The 21,581-nt window shown below is 40.6% G+C and overlaps 1 protein-coding gene across 9 annotated transcripts in view; it reads right to left on the bottom strand.

The window, feature by feature from the left end:
* brd4 (bromodomain containing 4) overlaps positions 1-21,581 on the bottom strand; it is a 182,172-nt gene that overhangs the window by 64,842 nt on the left and 95,749 nt on the right. For all 9 annotated transcript variants that reach the window (XM_072564153.1, XM_072564154.1, XM_072564156.1 and 6 more), the window contains exons 6-8: positions 20,753-21,142; positions 7,815-7,943; positions 2,090-2,296 (exon numbers count right to left, since the gene is read on the bottom strand). In XM_072564153.1, coding sequence (XP_072420254.1) covers positions 2,090-2,296; positions 7,815-7,943; positions 20,753-21,142 — 726 coding nt within the window. The remainder of the gene's footprint in view (positions 1-2,089; positions 2,297-7,814; positions 7,944-20,752; positions 21,143-21,581) is intronic.

Genomic DNA, 21,581 nt, shown 5'->3' with positions numbered 1-21,581 from the left:
TAACTGATTCAAAGTTGAAGGTCATTTGTAAATTTATTCACCAGTGGAAAGCAGGTGCAATTAAGATTTTGTCTGAATTCTGAACTCAAACTAGACCCCAAAGAATGCAATCTACATAATAGTAATACTGAAGCTAGAAATAACATGCAATTGAAGGCAAACTCACTTCTGATTTGACGTTGTATTATCAACACTAACCCCATGGGGGTGTTCACTACTAAGTGCAGTATTTACTACCATTCACTCAAATGGTGAAGCCCTCTTTGTCTGCATGCAGCAACACCTGAAAAACATTCAAACTTGGACAAAATTCATGCCTCGAGTGCTGGGCAGAGACCACTTCCAGCAAAAAAATTTAAACCAAACACCCTTGAAGCGTTATCATTGCTGACCCCCACCAATATTCTGGGGGTAACCACTGATCAGGAAAAGAAATACTGAACCTGTCATTTACACTAACAATTTACAAATGGTCTACAAACCCCTAGCCCAATTCTTGATATTTACCATCCAGAAAAACAAAAGCAAAAGATGCATGAAAACACAACCACCTGCAGGTTCCCCTACAAGCCATATACCAGCCTGATGTGGAACTATTTTGCTGTTCCTTCATTTTGTGCTATAATCCAGAACTTCCTTCTGAATGGCACTATGGGAATGTGTACACCGCATGAACTGTAGTAAACAAATGGCACCAAATTGAAGGACAATTAGAGCAAGGGAATACATGCTGGCTTTGCTAGACACAAAGATCACAAATGTATTAGAAATAACGTTTCAATAGTTTTGTGTATAAAGCTCTTAACATTCAAGCCCAGACAGCAACTTGCGATTCGACTATACGTAATTTTTTTAAAAATTTGTTTTGAATATAGCCAATTGTTTAAAATGTACAACTGCAATGAAACTATACTTCCAGCCCAACATATCAAGTTATCAATTACATGAACAGGGATCAGTAGAGTAATAACTGTATTATGCCCTGTTTTAATATTTGATCTTCGGTACTTTTCCAGAGTTCTAATCCAGTGCCCTACTCATAATAGCACCTTCAGGTCATTAGGCACAATACGTTAAACATACTAAAACTTAAAAATCATGTTTGTGAAAAATAATTCATAAGAACTAGGCTAAGAATCCAAAAGATGCATACAGAAACAATGAAGCCATAGATAGGTTTGGACTAAGAACTGACTGAATATGCAATTTAAGGGGAAGTGACAGCAACATGGAGACACAAAAAGGATATGTAAAGGATACAAATGAAAAAGGGGAGCAGTGGCTGGGGATATCATTCTGATAAAGAAAAATGCTTTATTAGTTATGCTGCATGAGTTATTAGCTGTTGCAATGTCCTTGCAACGCTCTGCAATCCAAAAAGACTGAATTAAATTATACAAACGTGCAGGATGCATAGAAATATAAATAATATGGGTAACTGCAGATGAAGACAACATTTCAATGTGAACATTACAGAAACCTGGGCTGGATCAGGCCACATAATCTCATTCATGAACTAATCAAATTAATCAAACAAAGTCACTGCGCACCAAACAGTCAAGTTCAAGTGACACCAACTATATCTCGATCTCAAAGAGGACAACAATCTCAATCTCACTTGTTAGTCTCAAAACACTCAATTTTGGAAGGAAAGTAGAATATTTCAGCCTTTTGCCCAATACTACCCATGATTAGATCACACCCATTGATGCATAAACCCTACAATCACAAGCCATATACAGAGGAACCTCAATTATCTGGCATTTGATTATCCAGCAAGATAGCAAGATCCTGGCTAAACTATGTTATCCGGTATTCAATTACCCAGAATTTGAATAACTGAATGAAATGCTCCCCACCTGTGTCTTTCGGATAATTGAGATTCCTTTGTATTTCAAATTTGCAGTCGATATACTGACTATTGTAATTCCTAATGAAAGATTTCCTGTAGTTAAGAAGCCACAAATTTTTAAAGCTACAAAATATAATCTCTGGATTGTTTATTTCACCTGCTTATCACAGATTGTAAAATAAAGTGCAAACTGAAATTATCCAGAATAAATCTGTACAGTCACCTGAGAGACAGTACCTGTTCTTGAAGCTCAGCCAGCCTCTGTGCCCGCTCCTCCTCTGAATCATCTGTGCTACTGTCACTGTCAGAAGAACTGTCACTGCTACTGTCACTCGAGGAAGAGGATGACACTTGATTTGTCGGAGGTGGCAAAGGAGGAGGAGATGGAACAACTGGCTCAACAGGTTCATCTGGTATTTTTGCAAAACGCATCTCAAACACATCCTGACAAAGACAAAAACACCAAAATGAAGAATGCCAGTTTTTAATCATTGACCTGTTTTGAGTACTAGGATAAGTGCACAGACAAGAATCAGGAGTAGGCAGTTCACCTCCGTTCAATACTGCACACGCAATACTCAGTGTGCCTCCGTTCAATACTACCATGGCCAAATTCTGCCTCAACCACACTTCCCTGCCCATTCCCAATAACATTTCACTCCAATACAAATTAAAACTCTATCAAGTTCTTAAACTTACTCCATTTCCCAGCTACCACTACACTCTGGGGTAATGAATTCCATAGATTCAAGAACCTTTGACAGAAGTAACTTTTCAGTTTTAAAACTGCTACCCCTTTTCCTAAAACTGTGACCTCTTGTACTAGATTGCCCTATAAGGGGAAACTCCTCTCCGCATCCACTTTGTCAATCCCCTTGAGCATCTTGTATATCTCAATCAGATTCCACCCCCCCCCTCATTCTTCTACATCTCTCAATTAAAGGGAGCAAAATTGCATGCAATTCTCCAGTCTTACCAATGCCTTGTATATTGCAGCAATATTTCCCTACTTTTATCTCAATTACTTCAGGAATAAATACCATTAACCTTGTGCTTTAAAAAGAAATGTTATTCAGCATAATATTACTCAAAATGTACAGCATCATTTCAAGCCTATTATTTTCCACTAGCACCTCATGACTAACTATGCTAAGTCAAAGTTCAAGCATCTTCTCACATAAACCAGTAGAGATGAACTGGAAAGTTCAGCCTAGCCACAAGGTGACAAACCAACAAGTTTGCTAAGTGCCCTCCTAGGTTGGCACCAACGACATAGGTAGGAAGAGGGGTGAGGATGTTAGACAGGCTTTCAGGGAGCTAGGTTGGAAGCTCAGAGCGAGAACAAACAGAGTTGTTGTCTCTGGTTTGTTACCCGTGCCACGTGATAGAGAGTTGAGGAATAGGGAGAGAGAAGAGTTAAATGCGTGGCTATAGGGATGGTGCAGGAGGGAGGGATTCCGGTGTTTGGATAACTGGGGTTCTTTCTGGGGAAGGTGGGACCTCTATAAACAGGATGGTCTACACCTGAACCTGAGGGGCACCAGTATCCTTGGGGGGAGGTTTGCTAGTACTCTTTGGGAGGGTTTACACTAACTCTGCAGGGGCATGGGAACCTGGAGTGTAGCTTTAGGGTACAGGACCTTGAGTGTAGGGAGGTTAGGAACGTGGCATCGATCTCGAAGGAGGGTGCCGATAAACAGGAAGGTGGCTTGAAGTGTGTATACTTCAATGCCAGAAGTATAAAAAATAAGGTAGGTGAGCTTGCAGCATGGGTTGGTACCTGGGACTTCGATGTTGTGGCCATTACAGAGACGTGGGTAGAACAGGGCCAGGAATGGCTGTTGCAGGTTCCAGGGTTTAAATGTTTGAGTAGGGTCAGAGATAGGGGTAAAAGAGGGGGAGGTGTGGCATTGCTTGTCAAGGATAGTATTACAGCAGTAGAAAGGGTGATGGAGGAACACTTGCCATCTGAGGTAGTTTGGGCGGAGGTTAGAAATAGGAAAGGTGAGGTCACCCTGTTAGGAGTTTTGTACAGGCCTCCTAATAGTCCGAGAGACATAGAGAAAAGTATTGCGAGGATGATTCAGGAGAAGAGTGAAAGTAGCAGGGTGGTTATTATGGGGGACTTTAACTTCCCAGATATTGACTGGGAAAGCTATAGCTCGAGTTCGTTAGATGGGTCGGTGTTTATCCAATGTGTGCAGGAGGGTTTCCTGACAATATGTAGACAGGCCAACAAGAGGTGAGGCTATACTGGATTTGGTTCTAGGTAATGAACCAGGCCAGGTGTTAGACTTGGAGGTAGGTGAGCACTTCGGGGACAGTGACCACAACTCGGTGACTTTTACTCTAGTGATGGAGAGGGATAAGTGTGCACTGCAGGGCAACAGTTATAGCTGGGGGCAGGGAAATTATGATGCGGTGAGGCATGACTTGGGATGCGTGGACTGGAAAAATAGGCTTCAAGGGAAGAACACAAATGATATGTGGAGGTTGTTCAAGGAACAGCTAATGGGTGTCCTTGATAAGTATGCACCAGTCAGGCAGGGAGTAAGGGTCGTGTGAGGGAGCCGTGGTTTAACAAGGAATTGGAATCCCTTGTGAAAGGGAAGAGGGCGGCCTATGTAAAGATGAGGCGTGAAGGTTCAGTTGGGGCGATTGAGAGTTATAAGGTAGCCAGGAAGGATCTAAAGAGAGAGCTAAGAGCAGCGAGAAGGGGACATGAAAAGTCCTTAGTTGGTAGGATTAGGGAAAACCCAAAGGCTTTCTATAGGTATGTCAGGAAGAAAAGGATGACTAGGGTAGGCATCGGTCCAGTCAAGGATAGTAGTGGGAAGTTGCGTGTGGAGACGGAGGAGATTGGTGAGACACTAAATCAATACTTTTCGTCAGTATTCACTCAGGAACAGGACATTGTTGCCGATGTGAATACTGAGTCACAATTAATTAGAATGGACGGCTTTGAAGTATGCAGGGAAGAGGTATTGGAAATTCCGGAAAGGATAAAAATAGATAAGTCCCCTGGGCCTGATGGCATTTATCCTAGGATCCTCTGGGAAGCTAGGGTGGAGATAGCGGAGCCATTGGCCTTGATTTTTATGTCGTCGTTGTCTACGGGAATAGTGCCAGAAGACTGGAGGATAGCGAATGTGATCCCCTTGTTCAAGAAGGGGAGCAGGGATAGCCCGAGTAAATATAGGCCAGTGAGTCTCACTTCTGTTGTGGGCAAAGTCTTAGAGAGAATTGTAAGGGATAGGATTTATGAACATCTGGATAGGAATAATGTGATCAAGGATAGTTAGCATGGTTATGTGAAGGGCAGGTCGTGCCTCACAAACCTTAATGAATTCTTTGAGAAGGTGACCAAGGAAGTGGACGAGGGTAAAGCAGTAGATGTGGTGCATATGGATTTTAGCAAGGCGTTCGATAAAGGTACCCCATGGCAGGCTAATGCAAAAACTACGGAGGTATGGCATTGAGGGTGCATTAGAGGTTTGGATTAGGAATTGGCTGGCTGGAAGGAGACAGAGGGTAGTAGTTGATGGTATAGGTTTATCTTGGAGCGCAGTTACTAGCAGTATTCCACAAGGATCTGTTTTAGGACCATTGCTGTTTGTCATTTTTATAAATGACCTGGAGGAGGGGCTTGAAGGCTGGGTGAGCAAGTTTGCGGATGACACGAAAGTCGGTGGAGTTGTGGACAGCGAAGAAGGATGTGGCAGGTTACAGCGGGATATAGATAAGTTGCAGAGCTGGGCAGTAAGGTGGCAAATGGAATTCAATGTAGCTAAGTGTGAAGTCATTCACTTTGGTAGGAGTAACAAGAAGATGGATTACTGGGCTAATGGTAGACTACTTGGTAGTGTGGATGAGCAGAGGGATCTTGGTGTCCATGTACACAGATCTTTGAAAGTTGCCACCCAGGTAAATAGTGCTGTGATGAAGGCATATGGTGTACTGGGCTTTATTGGTCGAGGAATTGAGTTCCGGAGTCCTGAGGTCATGTTGCAGTTGTATAAGACTCTGGTGCGGCCGCATCTGGAGCATTGTGTGCAGTTTTGGTCGCCATACTATAGGAAGGATGTGGAGGCATTGGAACGAGTGCAGAGGAGGTTTACCAGGATGTTGCCTGGCATGGTAGGAAGATCGTATGAGGAAAGGCTGAGGCACTTGGGGCTTTTCTCATTGGAGAAAAGAAGGTTTAGGGGAGATTTGATTGAGGTGTACAAGATGATTAGGGGTTTAGACAGGGTTGACAGTGAGAACCTTCTTCCGCTAATGAAGTCAGCTGTTACTAGGGGACACAGCTTTAAATTAAGGGGTGGTAGGTATAGGACAGATGTTAGGGGTAGATTTTTTACTCAGCAGGTTGAGAGTTCATGGAATGTCCTGCCAGTAGCAGTGGTGGACTCTCCCTCTTTATGGTCATTTAAGCGGGCATTGGACAAGCATATGGAGGTTATTGGGCTAGTGTAGGTTAGGTAGGCTTCGGTCGGCGCAACATCGAGGGCCGAAGGGCCTGTACTGCGCTGTATTTTTCTATGTTCTATGTTCAACAGTGCTCTAAGCACTAGCAGAGCCAGTTCCAGCTTTCTTTGGTTGGGAATGGGTTCTCTGCTAATAAAATCTTACTTGAAAAACAACAGAAAAAAATTCTTAAAAGACGACTTCTTGTATTTTACTGGTGAGCACAAAAATGTATAATGTTATCAAAATCAACTGTGTCACAAAACATATCAGGAATTAAGCAATTCCTCTTCTCCCACTTCAAATAAGAGATAGTGCAACAGTAAATGGATGAAATTAAGGTTGACATGAGAGTACCCATGAGAACCATCCCTTTTAACTCATTTACAAAAATTAGGATACCAAAAAGTGGGGACAGTGGTATCGTTTTGAAAGTTTATCATCGAAGTTTGCTTCGTTTGAAAACTTGGAAGACTGTAAAAGGTCTAAAAGGATGCAAATTTAATACCAGTGAACGTTGGCTTCAGTACTGGCTCACACTCAGCTACATCTTCCTTTATGATTAATTGCTGCACAATCTATCATAAACTTAGTAAAAGGAAGCCATACATTGCATTGCGCTTAATCAGTAGTCATTCTTTAGCTGGAGGCATGGTTTCCAAGCATCCATGCTTGGATACTTTCCAAATCCACTTGATTCCATGTTATAATAATTCAGATTAAAAATATTCTCATTTCTTTTTCAGTCTCCATAACTACATTGCCTAATTTTTAAACCAAACTGATGAATAAATACTTCCAATTTTAGAATATCAGGACGTTCCTCAACCTTGTGCTTCAAGTAAAATACAATTTGGAGTCTTTCTTCATAACTTTCAACATGCCCAATTCTTTCGCCAATTCATCACCGTTCCCTTTCCATTGTTCTCAAAATAGAGTAACTCGAACCAAACAGCAATTTCCAATTATTACCGGACAAATGACAGGTGATAAAAGTAAGTATTTTCACATTTGTTAGTAAGTCACTGTTCAGAGCCTCAGGACCTCCCAAAGCACAAAGTGTAATTAGCAAGACAATGCAAGTAAAAAACAGTTAAACGCCAACTGGGAAGACTGGTGAGACCCAAGTACATCAACTGAAGCAGCACCTCTCATAATGGAATTTACTATTAATATGACACCAGTATCAATCTGGATTATGTGCAAGCATATCCTAAACATTCACAGTCAGAGGCAAGAGAATGATAGACTCTGGATTGAAACCTCAGTGACCAAAATTAATGGTCAGTATCTCTCTCCTCCTCCACCAACCCCCCCCCCCCCCCCCCCCCCCCAAGAATGTGAACTCACTCCAAAATACAAATTGGAGCAAATAACGATTACACCAGAGTTCTTTATCCTGAAGCAATTCATCAGGCATGATTAAAACAGAAAACTTTACAGACCAACAAGAAAAACTCAATACAGCATATCCCTGTTAAGTACCAATACCAACCTGCAGTTTTCTTGCCATGGCCACCACCTCATGGTCAGGAGGATTATACTTGTAACAATTAGAGAACATCAACCGAACATCTGCAGCAAATTCTTGAGCATCACCATACTGTTTGTTGTCCATTTTTGACTAGAAGAACAACATGAAATTAAGTCAAAACATGTGAGATTCACAAACATGTTTGTAATCAGTTAGGAACCACTATGCTGCTGGAACTACAGAACTTCAATCAAAACAAAAATACTACAATTTCTAAAGATTTTGGGTGGAATGTTGAATAGACTTGCATACTGCTTTCTGGGCTATACAGCCAAACCTAATTGTATCAAAATCAGTGCACCTCACAAGGAACTACAATTCCAGTGCAACGTTACAAGTATAAAAAAGTCTGCGAGACGAGTGAATCCTTCCAGAAGGAGCAAGGAAGTGGAGAACAATTTACTCTGACATGAACTTTTTTTCAAAAAATGCCTTTTTTGATAAAGGGAAAATTTTATCCTCTACTGTTCATAGTAACCAGATTTATATAAAGCAGGAAAAAAAATTGCACAAAGTGCAGTGTAATATCCCAATATCCCTCTATGCAGGTCACATGAAAATATTCAAAGATGTTATTCATCAATTCCTTATTCTCCCCAAGGTTCATATTAAGTACATCCTTACCACTTACATAAAACTTTCAGTTCAATGATTCCGCTTTTATGCTCCCATGCTCTTCATAATCCCTCAACAGCATTTTGCACAACAGAAACTGCCACCTACACATGCCTCCATCATAACTGAAGCACAACATCAACAGTACCTATGTGTATCCTAAAATACAAATTAATTGGCCTTCTGTAGTATCTTGCAGAAATAATCTGAAATATATACTTTGTGTTGCACAGAACATGTCAATCAGAAACAAGTCAGATATATTAACAGTGTTGTTCAGTCACCTTCCATTGCTATTCAGATCCCAGACTCTCAAATTGTAAACACTTATTTATTCTCGACGTGCTCAACTTGAATGTCTGTTTCTTGGCTCCCAACCCCTGACACTGATTTGCCTTGGACTCCATAAGAGGCAGCATGAGCTGCACCATTAATCACAAATGGAAAGTAAGCCCATTGAATAAACACTTGTCCTGTTTCATATTACCATTCCAGGCCTCAGGCCAAAGTACTTGACTTTAAGTACTTTAGAAGTATAGTCATTGTTGTAATATAGGAAATGTAGCAGTCAATTTGCACACAAAATACAAAACGATTCAACGACAGTCTCCCCCGTACCCACCATCCCACCTCCCTCCCCCCCCCCCCATAGCAGAAATTCCCATCAAATGCAAGGTAAGCTCATTAGAAAAATAATTATTCCATTAGAGACCAAAAATTTAAATAGGCTTGAACAATCTAGCTTAGTTGTTGAGTAAGCAGGTACATGGTTATTAATGCCAAACCAACTGATTAAACCCATGGAGGTACACATTAATTGTGGTAACCATAATTAGGCAACAGGATCTACAGAAGGTGACATCATGATTGACCAATGATAAAACAATGAGACTGAACAATATAACAGACAATTACATCATTATGAGTCAGCGAGATTGCTCAAAACAATATATGTACCACATAAATAAGATATTCAATTAAGAAATTAAACATTTTAGGAATGGATCACTTGTTTCTAAGTTGAGCTAATGAGAGAGAGTCTGCAACTTAGGACCTTACAAAAAAATAAGCATGTAAACAAATCAATTTTCTATTAGGTTTCCTACAGTGTGGAAATAGGCCCTTCAGCCAAACAGGTCCACATCGACCCTCCGAAGAGTAACCCATCGAGACCCATTTCCCTCTGACTAATGCACTTAAGACAAAGGGCAATTTAGCATGGTCAATTCACCTGATGAGCACATCTTTGGACTGTGGCAGGAAACCGGAGCACCCGGAGGAAACCCACGCAGACACGGAGAGAATGTGCAAACTCCACACAGACAGTCGCCCAAGGCTGGAATCGAAACTCATTGCTGTGTGGCAGCAATGCTAACCACTGAGTCACTATGCAACCGCATAGTGAGCAATATTCTATCAATCCAATTCACATTTATAGTCATAATCTATTGATAATAACTAGAGGTTTCAAACACATGACATGACCTTAGCTTCTAATATGATACCACAATACTAAAAAAAACTGGTTCATCTCTAACATAATTATTAACAGGTCCAACGGCAGCAGAAGTCACCAAGTAGTCTTTTATTGCCACATCTACTGCAGTGGGGAAAATCTCACATTCTCCAAGCTCTCCCCCACCACACTCTTTGGTCTTTAAAAATCCCCAAATCATAACTTTCCTTGGTTCTTATTAGATCTTACACATCCTGAGGCTTGGCAGTTAGTAATGTATTTAAAACCTCCTCCCAAATTTTACTTGATTTCTGTCCAATTCCTTGATCTAACCTCACATCTCGTCCAAGTTCCTAATGTATTTCGAGGTCCTCAATGCCCCAAAACAAACAGATTAACTTGCCTTACAAAGTGGATGCACAGAAGTAAGCTGAGTGATCCTTGTGTGACTGTAGAACATTTCCCAGACTTCTCCAAAGACCATGTAAATGCAACTGAAATTTATAAGTTTGAGAATAAACCCCTTTTTGCTTTTTATATTGCATTGAGGAACACACAAATGAAACAAGTTAAAAATATGAAAGGATCATCAATTCAGTTTCATTTTTCAGGACTTTGATATCTTCTCCTTCCAACTCTTCAGTTCTCCTTGATCCCATACAAGAATTAAATGGAACAGTTTCACCACAGCAGGTAGGCCTTATGAGAGAATAAGGCAATCTGGATGATAAGTGCCAACATGGAAGGGAAGACCAAAAATAAAAACATATTACAAAATCTACATTACCTTTTTAAATGAAAAGCACACAAAGAATTTTAAAGTCCAAGAATTCAAAAGACTGCGATGGGTGTGACAAATCCACATTCATAAACACAGAAGTAGAAGACTTGCAACCTGATATTGAACTTGAAGATTTGTCATGCTCAACTTAGCAGACAGCCAAGAACAATGGAGGCATTCCTTTTACTACAGTTGGCAGTGGAGCTGCTGCAGCACTTGCCTCCTGCTTTAAACAACAGCAAATGCATAGATAATATTATGAAGGCACAACTAAATTATTCATAAGTGATGAGGTGGTTTATGTCTACAAGATCTGTTTTCAACAATCTCAACAATTGACTGACTAATTGTTGCACATTTACCGAGATACAGTGAAGAGCATTGTCTTGCATGATATACATGCAGATTGTACCATATAAAAAGTGCATCAGAATGGGACAGCAGAATGCACAATACAGTGTTATAGCAGCAGAGAGAGATCAGAATTAACATTTGAGAGATCCACTCAAAAGAAAAGGACTGATACACACAAAACTCTGATAATAGCAGAGAAGCAGTTGTTCTAAAGTCTGTACATGTATCATCTGCCTGACCAAAAGAGGATGAAAGTAAGTACACCAGTGCAGGAATTGGCTTTCACTATGTTGGTTGCAGCAAGTATAGACAGAGGCAATGGATGGAAGGCTAGCTTGCGTGATGGACAGTGCTCAGACTTACGAGTTTCCTGAGGTCTTGAGAAAAGTAGTTGCCATACCACGCAGTGATGCATCCAGATAGGATGCTTACTATGGTGCATCTATTAAGAGTCCTTCTAGACATGCTGAATTTCCTAAGCCGCCTGAGGAAATAGAGATGTGGGGGTTTCCTCTGGGTGCTCCGGTTTCCTCCCACAATCCAAAAATGTCCAGGTTAGGTGGATTGGCCACGCTAAGTTGCCCATAGTGTCAGGTGAAGGGGTAAATGTAGGGGAATAGGTCTGGATGGGTTGCGCTTCGGCAGGTCGGTGTGGACTTGGGCCGAAGGGCCTTTTTCCACACTAAGTAATCTAATCTAATAATAGCGTCATCAGCAAGCTTGTTGGAGTTGGAGTGGAATTTGGTCACGGTGCGAAATGTGTAAGGAGTATAGTAAGGGGCTTAGTACACACTCTTGAAGACACCAATAAGGATTGTGGTCAAAGAGGTGCTGCCGCCTATACTTACAGATTGCGGTTTATGGGCAGGAAAGTTGTGGATCCAATTAGAGGGGATAGCCAAGACCTAGGTCTCAGAGTTCAGAGAGGAATTTGTTTGTGATTGTGTTGCCGGTGGAGCGTGACGTCGGTATCCTTGTTATCTAAATGTTCCAGGGATGAGGGTTGGGGCAGGGAGACGGCATCTGCTGTGTACCTGTTGCATGTGTAGGGAGATTGCAGAGGATCATGAGCTTTCACTACCATCTCAAAGCATTTCATAATTATGGAGGTCAGAGCCACCGGATGGTAATTATTGAGGCACGCTGCATGAACCTGTTTCAGCACTTGGATAATGGCTGTCTTCTTGAAGCAGGTGGGGACTTCAGATCATGTTAAAGGTGGTTAAAGATGTCTATGAATAATTCACCAGGTGGTCCACACAGGATCCAAATGCAAGATCAGTGTCTCCATCCTGGTCAGTCGTTTTCTGTGGCTTCAGTCTCAAGTAGGCCAATCTAAATTCTGCGGCAGTGACCATGGGTACAGGTGCATCAGAGGCTGTCTGAATAGGTGACATCATCTCACTGACCTTCTCTTCAATGCAAGCATAGAATGCATTGAGCCTGTCTATTGCCTCAGATTCTGTTTGACATTGCTTTGTAGTCAGTTATGACATATGGTTGTTCTGTGTCTAATGTTATCTTTAACATGTTCACGAGAATTCAGAACATTCTCAATGACATTTCTTTCACATTTAAATCCTGTAGCTTAGTAACAATGAATAGCAATTAACAATCATTTGGCCTGCACTGTTCAACATTTGACAAGAATGCTAGACAAATACTAGCGAGAGAGATCAAGGAAATCAGATTTTTTTAGAAATACAGTAATCCATCATTGCCACATTAAATATTGAAAACATTTAGTTGTTGCTTCGGTGGTTGTTTGTGATAATGCAATCTTTTTGTTTTGCTCAATAAATAGTTCACCGTGATAATGAAATATGGCATTTATCCAGTTACTACAATCTAAGCAAATAATCTTGAGAGATTTTCTTAAAATAATTTCTTCAAGGCCTCAAATATTCAACAGGTAATTAATAGGTTAATACACATCAGCAATTTAAAGATCCAAGGATCACTGTGCCTATGGCAGGGATCGCATAATTGGGAATAAAGGGAAGAAGTGAACAACCGACTCCAAACCTACCCAATCTCTGGAGGACTGAGCCAACTACTGAACATTTACAACTTGAAAAGCTACCAACACAAGCAGAAAAGCCTAAAAAATTTGACTTGCTTCACAACCATGTGATACAACGGATATTTGCTCTAAGCTCTATACTGCATACCAAGATAGCATTTTATTTGCAGTTACAACTATGAAATTGCTCCAAGACATATTAAAGAAGTTTCACATCAAAAACTGTGGTGTAGTCAAGTCAACAGACTAAGCGGTCTTTGATTATAAGCATATGGAATTATAACAGAGTACAGCCCGCAAAAATGAGTAAAATTCATCTAAAGTCAATCTTTTCCAGTTATTCTAATTGCCCTCAATCTTACTTTATTTCCCCAGCAGTCAGTAGGCTTAAAATGCATATTCCCCCATGAATTCATGCCTCATGATATTATCTCTACCACTTCCATGGCCATTAAAACATCTCAAAAATGAATTAACACACTGTTTCCTTGAGGAGGAAAACAATGGGATGAATGAATCTATCCTGCACCAAGTGGACATGGACTTTAGTCAGCTGTGGTACTTTGATTTTATGGAAGGAATTAAAGTGCTCGGATTTGAAAGATTTATGCAATTAATTACTGCAATTAAAATTTAAAGGAACATAACCAACAATTTATGATCACAGGTAGCTGTGAGGCGAATGGTGGCGATTGGAATCCACTCTACTCCTAAATGCTTGAAGAAACTATCCAATTGGCTTCATTTCACAATCCTGGGTTTAAATAAGAAAATGACAATCAAAACCATTCAACATCTTGAATCTCTATTAAAACATTCTGGAACCACTGGACTTTCAAGAATAACCCCGAATTCTCTTATCTCACTACATAAATTCCCTTATGCCAGTAAATTTCCATTGTAACCTCCAAGAGCTTGCATCTATCCTAAAGCGAGTTTTCCAGGACTGGAAAACACAACAGATGAGGCATATTCAATGACCTAAAAAGTATAGCACAATTTCCTTGTTTCCACATGCCATTTACAAAGTCATGAATTTTATATGCATTTTTTTTTTAAAAATCTTAATTTGGTCATCTTCAGAAGTTCCTGCAAGTAAACCCAATGCTTTTCTATTCTTCCACTAAATTTAGTTGTAATTCAGTATACACTGCCTGTCCTTCCTTCCAAAATGCATCAGCCCACACTTGAATTTTCTCCACCATGAATTATTTCACAAGTCTATACCCTCCCAAATCTTGATTTTTAATACTGGGTCATTTATAAATTGTGCCATGAGTACTCAAGTCGAGGTCATATCTCAAAGAACAGTATTTCTAATTCTGTTCACAGGAAACACCCCTATATAATACTAACATTGTATTTGAAACAACCACTCAAAAGATTCTGCTGAATAAACATTTTTGTGTTAAAATCTTAATTATTTTGCTAGATCACATGATCATTCAAATAAAAAAATCGATTTGTATTTAAACTTTTATTGACCAATATAAAAGACCAAGAAAAATAATTCTCAGCATTCTTTTAATAATGTGAACAAGAGCTTAGGCAGGGTTCAACTCCAAAATGCAACAATTTTTAAACATTTTAAAGTCCAAATTGGTGTTTCTATAGACTACGTGCATGCATTCTATGTATGTGATGATGCATCAAGGCATTATCCCATGCAACTTTATTCAGGTGCTCCTGTTGAATCCTGTACCATTGCTGCTATTGCCCCTTAATATCATAGGCATTTATTTTGCTGTGTTATTTGGCACTTTATCAAACTCCTCTGAAGTACATTTTTAAAAATTGCTCTTATCCACTCTCCCAATAATTTAAAAATATCAAAGTAGTCAAATAAGATTTGCCAGCAACAAATTCTTATTGGCTGTCAACATTAAATATTAATAAATGTTATTTTCAATAACCTCTAGACACTGTTACAATGAAGTCGGGTTGCTTGGTTAGCAGGTTATTGATTTTGTTTCATGCCTTTTGAAAAAGTTTCAACTAATTCTTTGGGAACCCTCATTCCTTATGATTGGAAAACTGCAGCCCAAGTTTCACCACTGATCAGTTAACTTGAAGAGAAATCTCACAGCTATGTATTTTAAAAGCTTAGCACTGCCAACCATTTAAGTGCCTCCTAGTTATCTATTTCTGCTTTAGACAATTTGACTATTACTTTCTTTTTTACAGTGATATGAGCAGCATCCATTTTTGTGAAGGTAATATACATGTTTTAACACAGAACCATAAATGAAACTAAACACAATTAAATTTTTTGCTTCTGCTAAGCACCTTACAAGTCACTGAAATTAAATGCAATTTTTAGGCTTTTCTTTATTTGGTTCATATCCCTGGATTTTAATTCATTTCCAGTTCCCGAGGTCTCATCTTTCCCCTCTCACCCTAAACCTATGCCCTCTAGTTCTGGATTCCCCCACCCAAAGGAGAAGACCTTGTCTATTTATTCTATCCATGCCCCTTGTGATTTTACAAACCTCTACCAGGTCACCGCTCAGCCTCCGAGCGTATAGGGAAAACAGCCCGAGCCTGTACAGCCTCTCCCTATAGCTCAAATCCTCCAACCCTGGCAACATCCTTCTAAACCATTTCTGAATCCTTTCAAGTTTCACATCTTTCTGATAGGAAGGAGACCAGAATTGCACACAATATTCCAACAGTGGCCTAATCAAAGCCCTGTACAGCCGCAACATGACCTCCCAACTCCTGTACTCGATACTCTGACCAATAAAGGAAAGCATACCAAATGCCTTCTTCACTATCCTATCTACCTGCGACTCCACTTTCAAGGAGCTATGAACCTGCACTCCATGGTCTCTTTGTTCAGCAACACTGCCCAGGACCTCACCATTAAATGAATAAGTCCTGCAGAGCATCCTTCCTCATAAGGAGGCCAAAACTACACACAATATTCCAGGTGTGGTCTAAGATCCTATGTACTTACAGCAAGATATCCCTGCTCCGGACTCAAACTTTAAAGACCAACACATTACAGAGGAACCTCGATTATCCGAATATCAGATTATCCAGCAAGATCCCCAGGTCCCAATTCTTGGCTAATCAATGTGATCTGGCATTCGATTAACCAAACTAAATACTCCCCGCACTAAATACTCCCCGCCCATGTCCTTCAGATAATCGAGGTTCTTTTGTATTTGCCTTGACAACTGGTTGAACCTTCAGTGAATGGTGTAAGACACCCAAGCCTCAATACACACTTCCCACCCCTACCCCTCATTTCATAGCCAGACAATAATCTGCTTTCACGTTTTTGCTCCCAAAGTGATCTAATTTACCCACATTATACTGCATCTGCCAAGCATTTGCCCACTTACCCAGCTTGTCCAAATAACACCTGTATTTGCACATAAAAAGACTCAAGTGGTGGAAAGCTGTTAGGTTTAGATACCAACCTGCTAGCAATGCGATACCTCAACCTCAAACAAGCTGTGTAAAACAATGTCTAAGCTTTTTGATCAAGAGGAAGTGCAACAATACATTTATTAAAACTGTAAATAACATCCTCTGGCTACAAGTTTACACAAGTGGGAAGTTGCCAAACAAACCTGGAGTTGCACTTGGATGACCTATATAGTCGTATTTCTTGGAATTCCTAAAGGGATGGTTTAACAAAACTCACTTTGTAACATTAAACTCTTGGGTGACTTTACACACATTTGCAGCTTGCCATTTTTCAAAAGGAAGAATAAGTTACTGCAACAGGGGGAGCACATCAAGAAACCAACACAGATTTGCTATCAGGTCTGAAGCTAGATTCTAGTTATAATTCTAGCATGGTCATCAAGCGCACAAGATACAGATGTCAGATGCAGCATATCAATTTCATGCGGTGCAATTTACTGCTTAGAGGCTCTGTAGGACAGTGGCACTGGTCTCACCCCTGGACCAGCAGGGCCAGGTTGAAGTCTCACCAGAGGCATGTAATAATATTTCTGAACAGGTTTATTAGAGAAATGGGTTAAATAAAAATTTATATTAATTTGCTGCTTCACAATCAGGCTGACAGCGAAATGAAGAGTCATAACTAACCACATCATTCAAAATAATTAGCTGTGTAAGCACTGACGTAGTGAAGGGAAAAATATCCTTGTTTCCTTTATGAAATTAATTAGGAGGGGAAGACAAAAGCTAATCTTTTTACAATTGAGCAACTTGTTTTATGTCAAGAGTTTGGTGCTGGAAAAGCACAGCCGGTCAGACAGCATCTAAGGAGCAGGAGAATTGACGTTTCAAGCATAAGCCCTTCACCATTCCTGGTGAAGGACTTATGCCCGAAATGTCAATTCTCCAGCATCTGCAAACCTCACTTTCTTCCAATTTGTTGTGGTTCTGTTCGCCGAGCTGGGAATTTGCGTTGCAGACGTTTTGTCCCGTCTAGGTGACATCCTCAGTGCTTGGGAGCCTCCTGTGAAGCGCTTCTGTAATGTTTCCTCCGGCATTTATAGTGATTTGTATCTGCTGCTTCCAGTTGTCAGTTCCAGCTATCCGCTGCAGAGGCTGCTATATTGGGTCCAGGTCGATGTGCTTATTGATTGAATCTGTGGTTGAATGCCATCCTTCTAGGAATTCCCTGGCTGTTCTCTGTTTGGCTTGTCCGATAATAGTAGTGTCGACCCAGTCGAATTCATGGGCTTGTCATCTACGTGTGTGGCTACTAAGGATAGCTGGTCGTGTCGTTTCGTGGCTAGTTGGTGTTCATGGAAGCGGACCGTTAGCTGTCTTCCTGTTTGTCCTATGTAGTGTTTTGTGCAGTCCTTGCATGGGATTTTGTACACTACATTGGTTTTGCTCATGCTGGGTATCAGGTCCTTCGTCCTGGTGAGTTGTTGTCCGAGAGTGGCTGTTGGTTTGTGTGCTGTTATGAGTCCTAGTGGTCGCAGTAGTCTGGCTGTCAGTTCAGAAATGCTCCTGATGTATGGTAGTGTGGCTAGTCCTTTGGGTTGCGGCATGTCCTCGTTCCATTGTCTTTCCTTTAGGCATCTGTTGATGAAATTGCACGGGTATCCTTTTTTGGCGAATACATTGTATAGGTGTTCTTCTTCCTCTTTTTGCAGTTCTGGTGTACTGCAGTGTGTTGTGGCCCTTTTGAACAGTGTCTTGATGCAACTTCTTGTGTGTGTGTTGGGGTGGTTGCTTTCATAGTTTAGGACTTGGTCTGTGTGTGTGGCTTTCCTGTATACCTTTGTGGTGAATTCTCCGTTCGGTGTTCTCTGTACCATCACGTCTAGGAATGGGAGTTGGTTGTCCTTTTCTTCCTCTCTCGTGAATTGGATTCCTGTGAGTGTGGCGTTGACTATCCGGTGTGTGTTCTCTATTTCTGTGTTTTTAATAATTACAAAGGTATCATCTACATATCTGACCCAGAGTTTGGGTTGAATTTGCGGTAAGACCGTTTGTTCTAATCTTTGCATTACCGCTTCTGCTATGAGTCCAGAGATGGGTGAGCCCACGGGTGTGCCGTTGATTTGTTCGTACATTTGGTTGTTGAATGTCAAGTGTGTTGTGAGGCACAGGTCCAATAGTTTAAATATGCAGTCTTTGTTGATAGGTTCACCGTCTTGTCGTCTGTTCTGTATGTCCAGCAGGTTGGCTATTGTTTCTCTGGCTAGGGTTTTGTCGATAGAGGTGAATCAGTGCCGTTACATCAAATGAGACCATGGTTTCTTCCTTGTCTGTTTGTATATTTCTGATGTCCAAGAATTCCTGTGTTGACTGTATAGAGTGTCTGGATCTGCTGATCAGGTGTTTCAGTGGATGACACCTTTGTAATCATTAAAAATACAGAAATAGAGAACACACACCGGATCATCAACGCCACACTCACAGGAATCCTATTCACTAGAGAGGAAGAAAAGGACAACCAACTCCCATTCCTAGACGTGATGGTACAGAGAACACCGAACGGAGAATTCACCACAAAGGTATACAGGAAAGCCACATACACAGACCAAGTCCTGAACTACGAAAGCAACCACCCCAACACACACAAAAGAAGTTGCATCAAGACACTGTACAAAAGGGCTACAACACTGCAGTACACCAGAACTGCAAAAAAAGAGGAAGAAGAACACCTATACAACGTATTTGCCAAAAACGGATACCCGCGCAATTTCATCAACAAATGCCGAAGGGAAAGACAACGGAATGAGGACATGCCGCAACCCAAAGGACTAGCCACACTACCATACATCAAGAGCATTTCTGAACTGACAGCCAGACTACTGCGACCACTAAGACTCGTAACAGCACACAAACCAACAGCCACTCTCAGACAACAACTCACCAGGACGAAGGACCCGATACCCAGCATGAGCAAAACCAATGTAGTGTATAAAATCCCATGCAAGGACTGCACAAAACACTACATAGGACAAACAGGAAGACAGCTAACGGCCCGCATCCATGAACACCAACTAGCCACGAAACGACACGACCAGCTATCCTTAGTAGCCACACACTCAGATGACAATCAACATGAGTTCAACTGGGACAACACTAGTATTATCAGACAAGCCAAAAAGAGAACAGCCAGGGAATTCCTAGAGGCATGGCATTCGTCCACAGATTTAAACAATAAGCACATCTACCTGGACCCAATATACCGGCCACTACTGCGGACAACTGGAACTGATAACCGGAAGCGGCAGATACAAATCACTAAATGCCGGAGGAAACATCACAGAAGCGCTTCACAGGAGACTCCCAAGCACTGAGAATGTTACCTAGAAAAGGGGACGAAACGTCTGCAACGCACATTCCCAGCTCGGCGAACAGAACCACAACAACGAGCACCCAAGCTAAAATCTTCTCACAAACTTTCTTCCAATTTGTTTTATGGACAAATTTGAAATACAAATTTAACATTCATTGAGTTGAGCTTTGGATAACGTTCACAATCAACAAGGCTGGAGAGTGTATAAGGCATTTTATACAGGGTAAAGAATTTACTGAAAGTTTAATGAAATATAGCTAAGGCCTGATCAGCTACCTTAATTATCACAAGCACAGGTAAATAGGGCTATCTTGATTATTTTTTCCATTAAACAATGAAGCTCTTAAATCTTAGATAGGTTGCAGTTCTGCAGTTTTATATTGTCGTGTTTTTAAATTTAATAAACATGAGCAGCTCCAAACAATTTTTATTCTATTTCAGCTACAGAACATTTTTCTCAAAAAGATTATGCTGAATAAACATTGTTTAAAGTCTTAATTATTGTGCTAGATCAGAGTATGATTATTCAAATAAAAATCTTTGTATTCAAACTTTTGTCGACCAATATAAAACACCAAGAAAAGTCATTCTCAGCATTCTTTTAATAATGGGAACAATAGCTTAGCAGTGGTCAACTCCAAAGTGTAACAAGTTCAAACATTTCTGGGTCCAAATTGGTCTTTCTACAGACTACATGCATGCACTCTATGACCAGTATATTATGGTACATTAAGGTAGCATCCCACTCAACTTTAAATGACTTCAACTGCCTGTGTTTGGGATTGCACCTGTACAATGTGGATAATAAAAAATGTTTTTTTTAGGTTATTCCTCACATACAAAAAAACCAACACACTAGATTCAATGCTGCTACATAATTCAAGCTCTAAAATTTCAGCAACCAAGATTGTAGGTATTAACTTACTTTAATAGTACTGAGATCCATGGGGTGCTTAATAATGTCATGATAATCATGCAGTCCCAGGGCTTCCACGTCCACAGGTTTGTAGAAGGGCCAGGCATAGGCTGCATGCTTCTTGGCAAACATTTCTTTTAGAATGCCAGTGCAGTACTTCAACTGTTCTGAAACCTTTCCACTGCCAACAACCACCCCACCACCACCACCAGCTTTTTCTAGGTGTTGTTGCTGAGAGTCTGGCATTTCTTTTTTGACAGGTTTTGGAGGTCTGCCGCTTCTAGATGGAATCTTTGCGGGTTTGGGCTCGGTGACTAAAGGAGAAGACTCTCTACTCTTCACAGCAACATTGGTTGTTGGAGTTGTTGTATCAGCTTTCCTTTTCACTCCCTTTTTATGCTGCAAAGAAAAATGTGCAATTGAGGCTCTATTCTTGCAATTCTAAAGACAGTATCATCCGAACAATACTCTGGAGGTAGGAGATAAGCGATGCGCATAAGAATTATGCTTCAACTAATTAAAATTCTATTTCAAAATGTTCTTCCACTGTCACACAAATTAAAGTTCCCAAGTCTGACTGCTTCTTAGAAAGGGAGTTAATTTTTATTCACACTTAAAGCACAACACAGCCATGAATGAAAACAACAGCACAGCTGGTGGCATGCATCTTCAGACGATGTCGGTCTTAAAAGTTGACAGTGTCTTCAACTGCATTAAATGTTGCACTGCTTGGACAGATGCAGCAAAAGGAAGGAGTGTGTCTTTGGACAATTCCTCGCTTTGGGAAAGTTGTTTAGAGTTTACAATAAACATAGATATCAAACACTTCAGCTGCAAT

Source organism: Chiloscyllium punctatum, chromosome 46, assembly GCF_047496795.1.
Source record: "Chiloscyllium punctatum isolate Juve2018m chromosome 46, sChiPun1.3, whole genome shotgun sequence".
Taxonomy (NCBI): domain Eukaryota; kingdom Metazoa; phylum Chordata; class Chondrichthyes; order Orectolobiformes; family Hemiscylliidae; genus Chiloscyllium; species Chiloscyllium punctatum.
The sequence above is the reverse complement of the archived record's forward strand: the minus strand, read 5'-3'. Positions and strand labels throughout refer to the sequence as shown.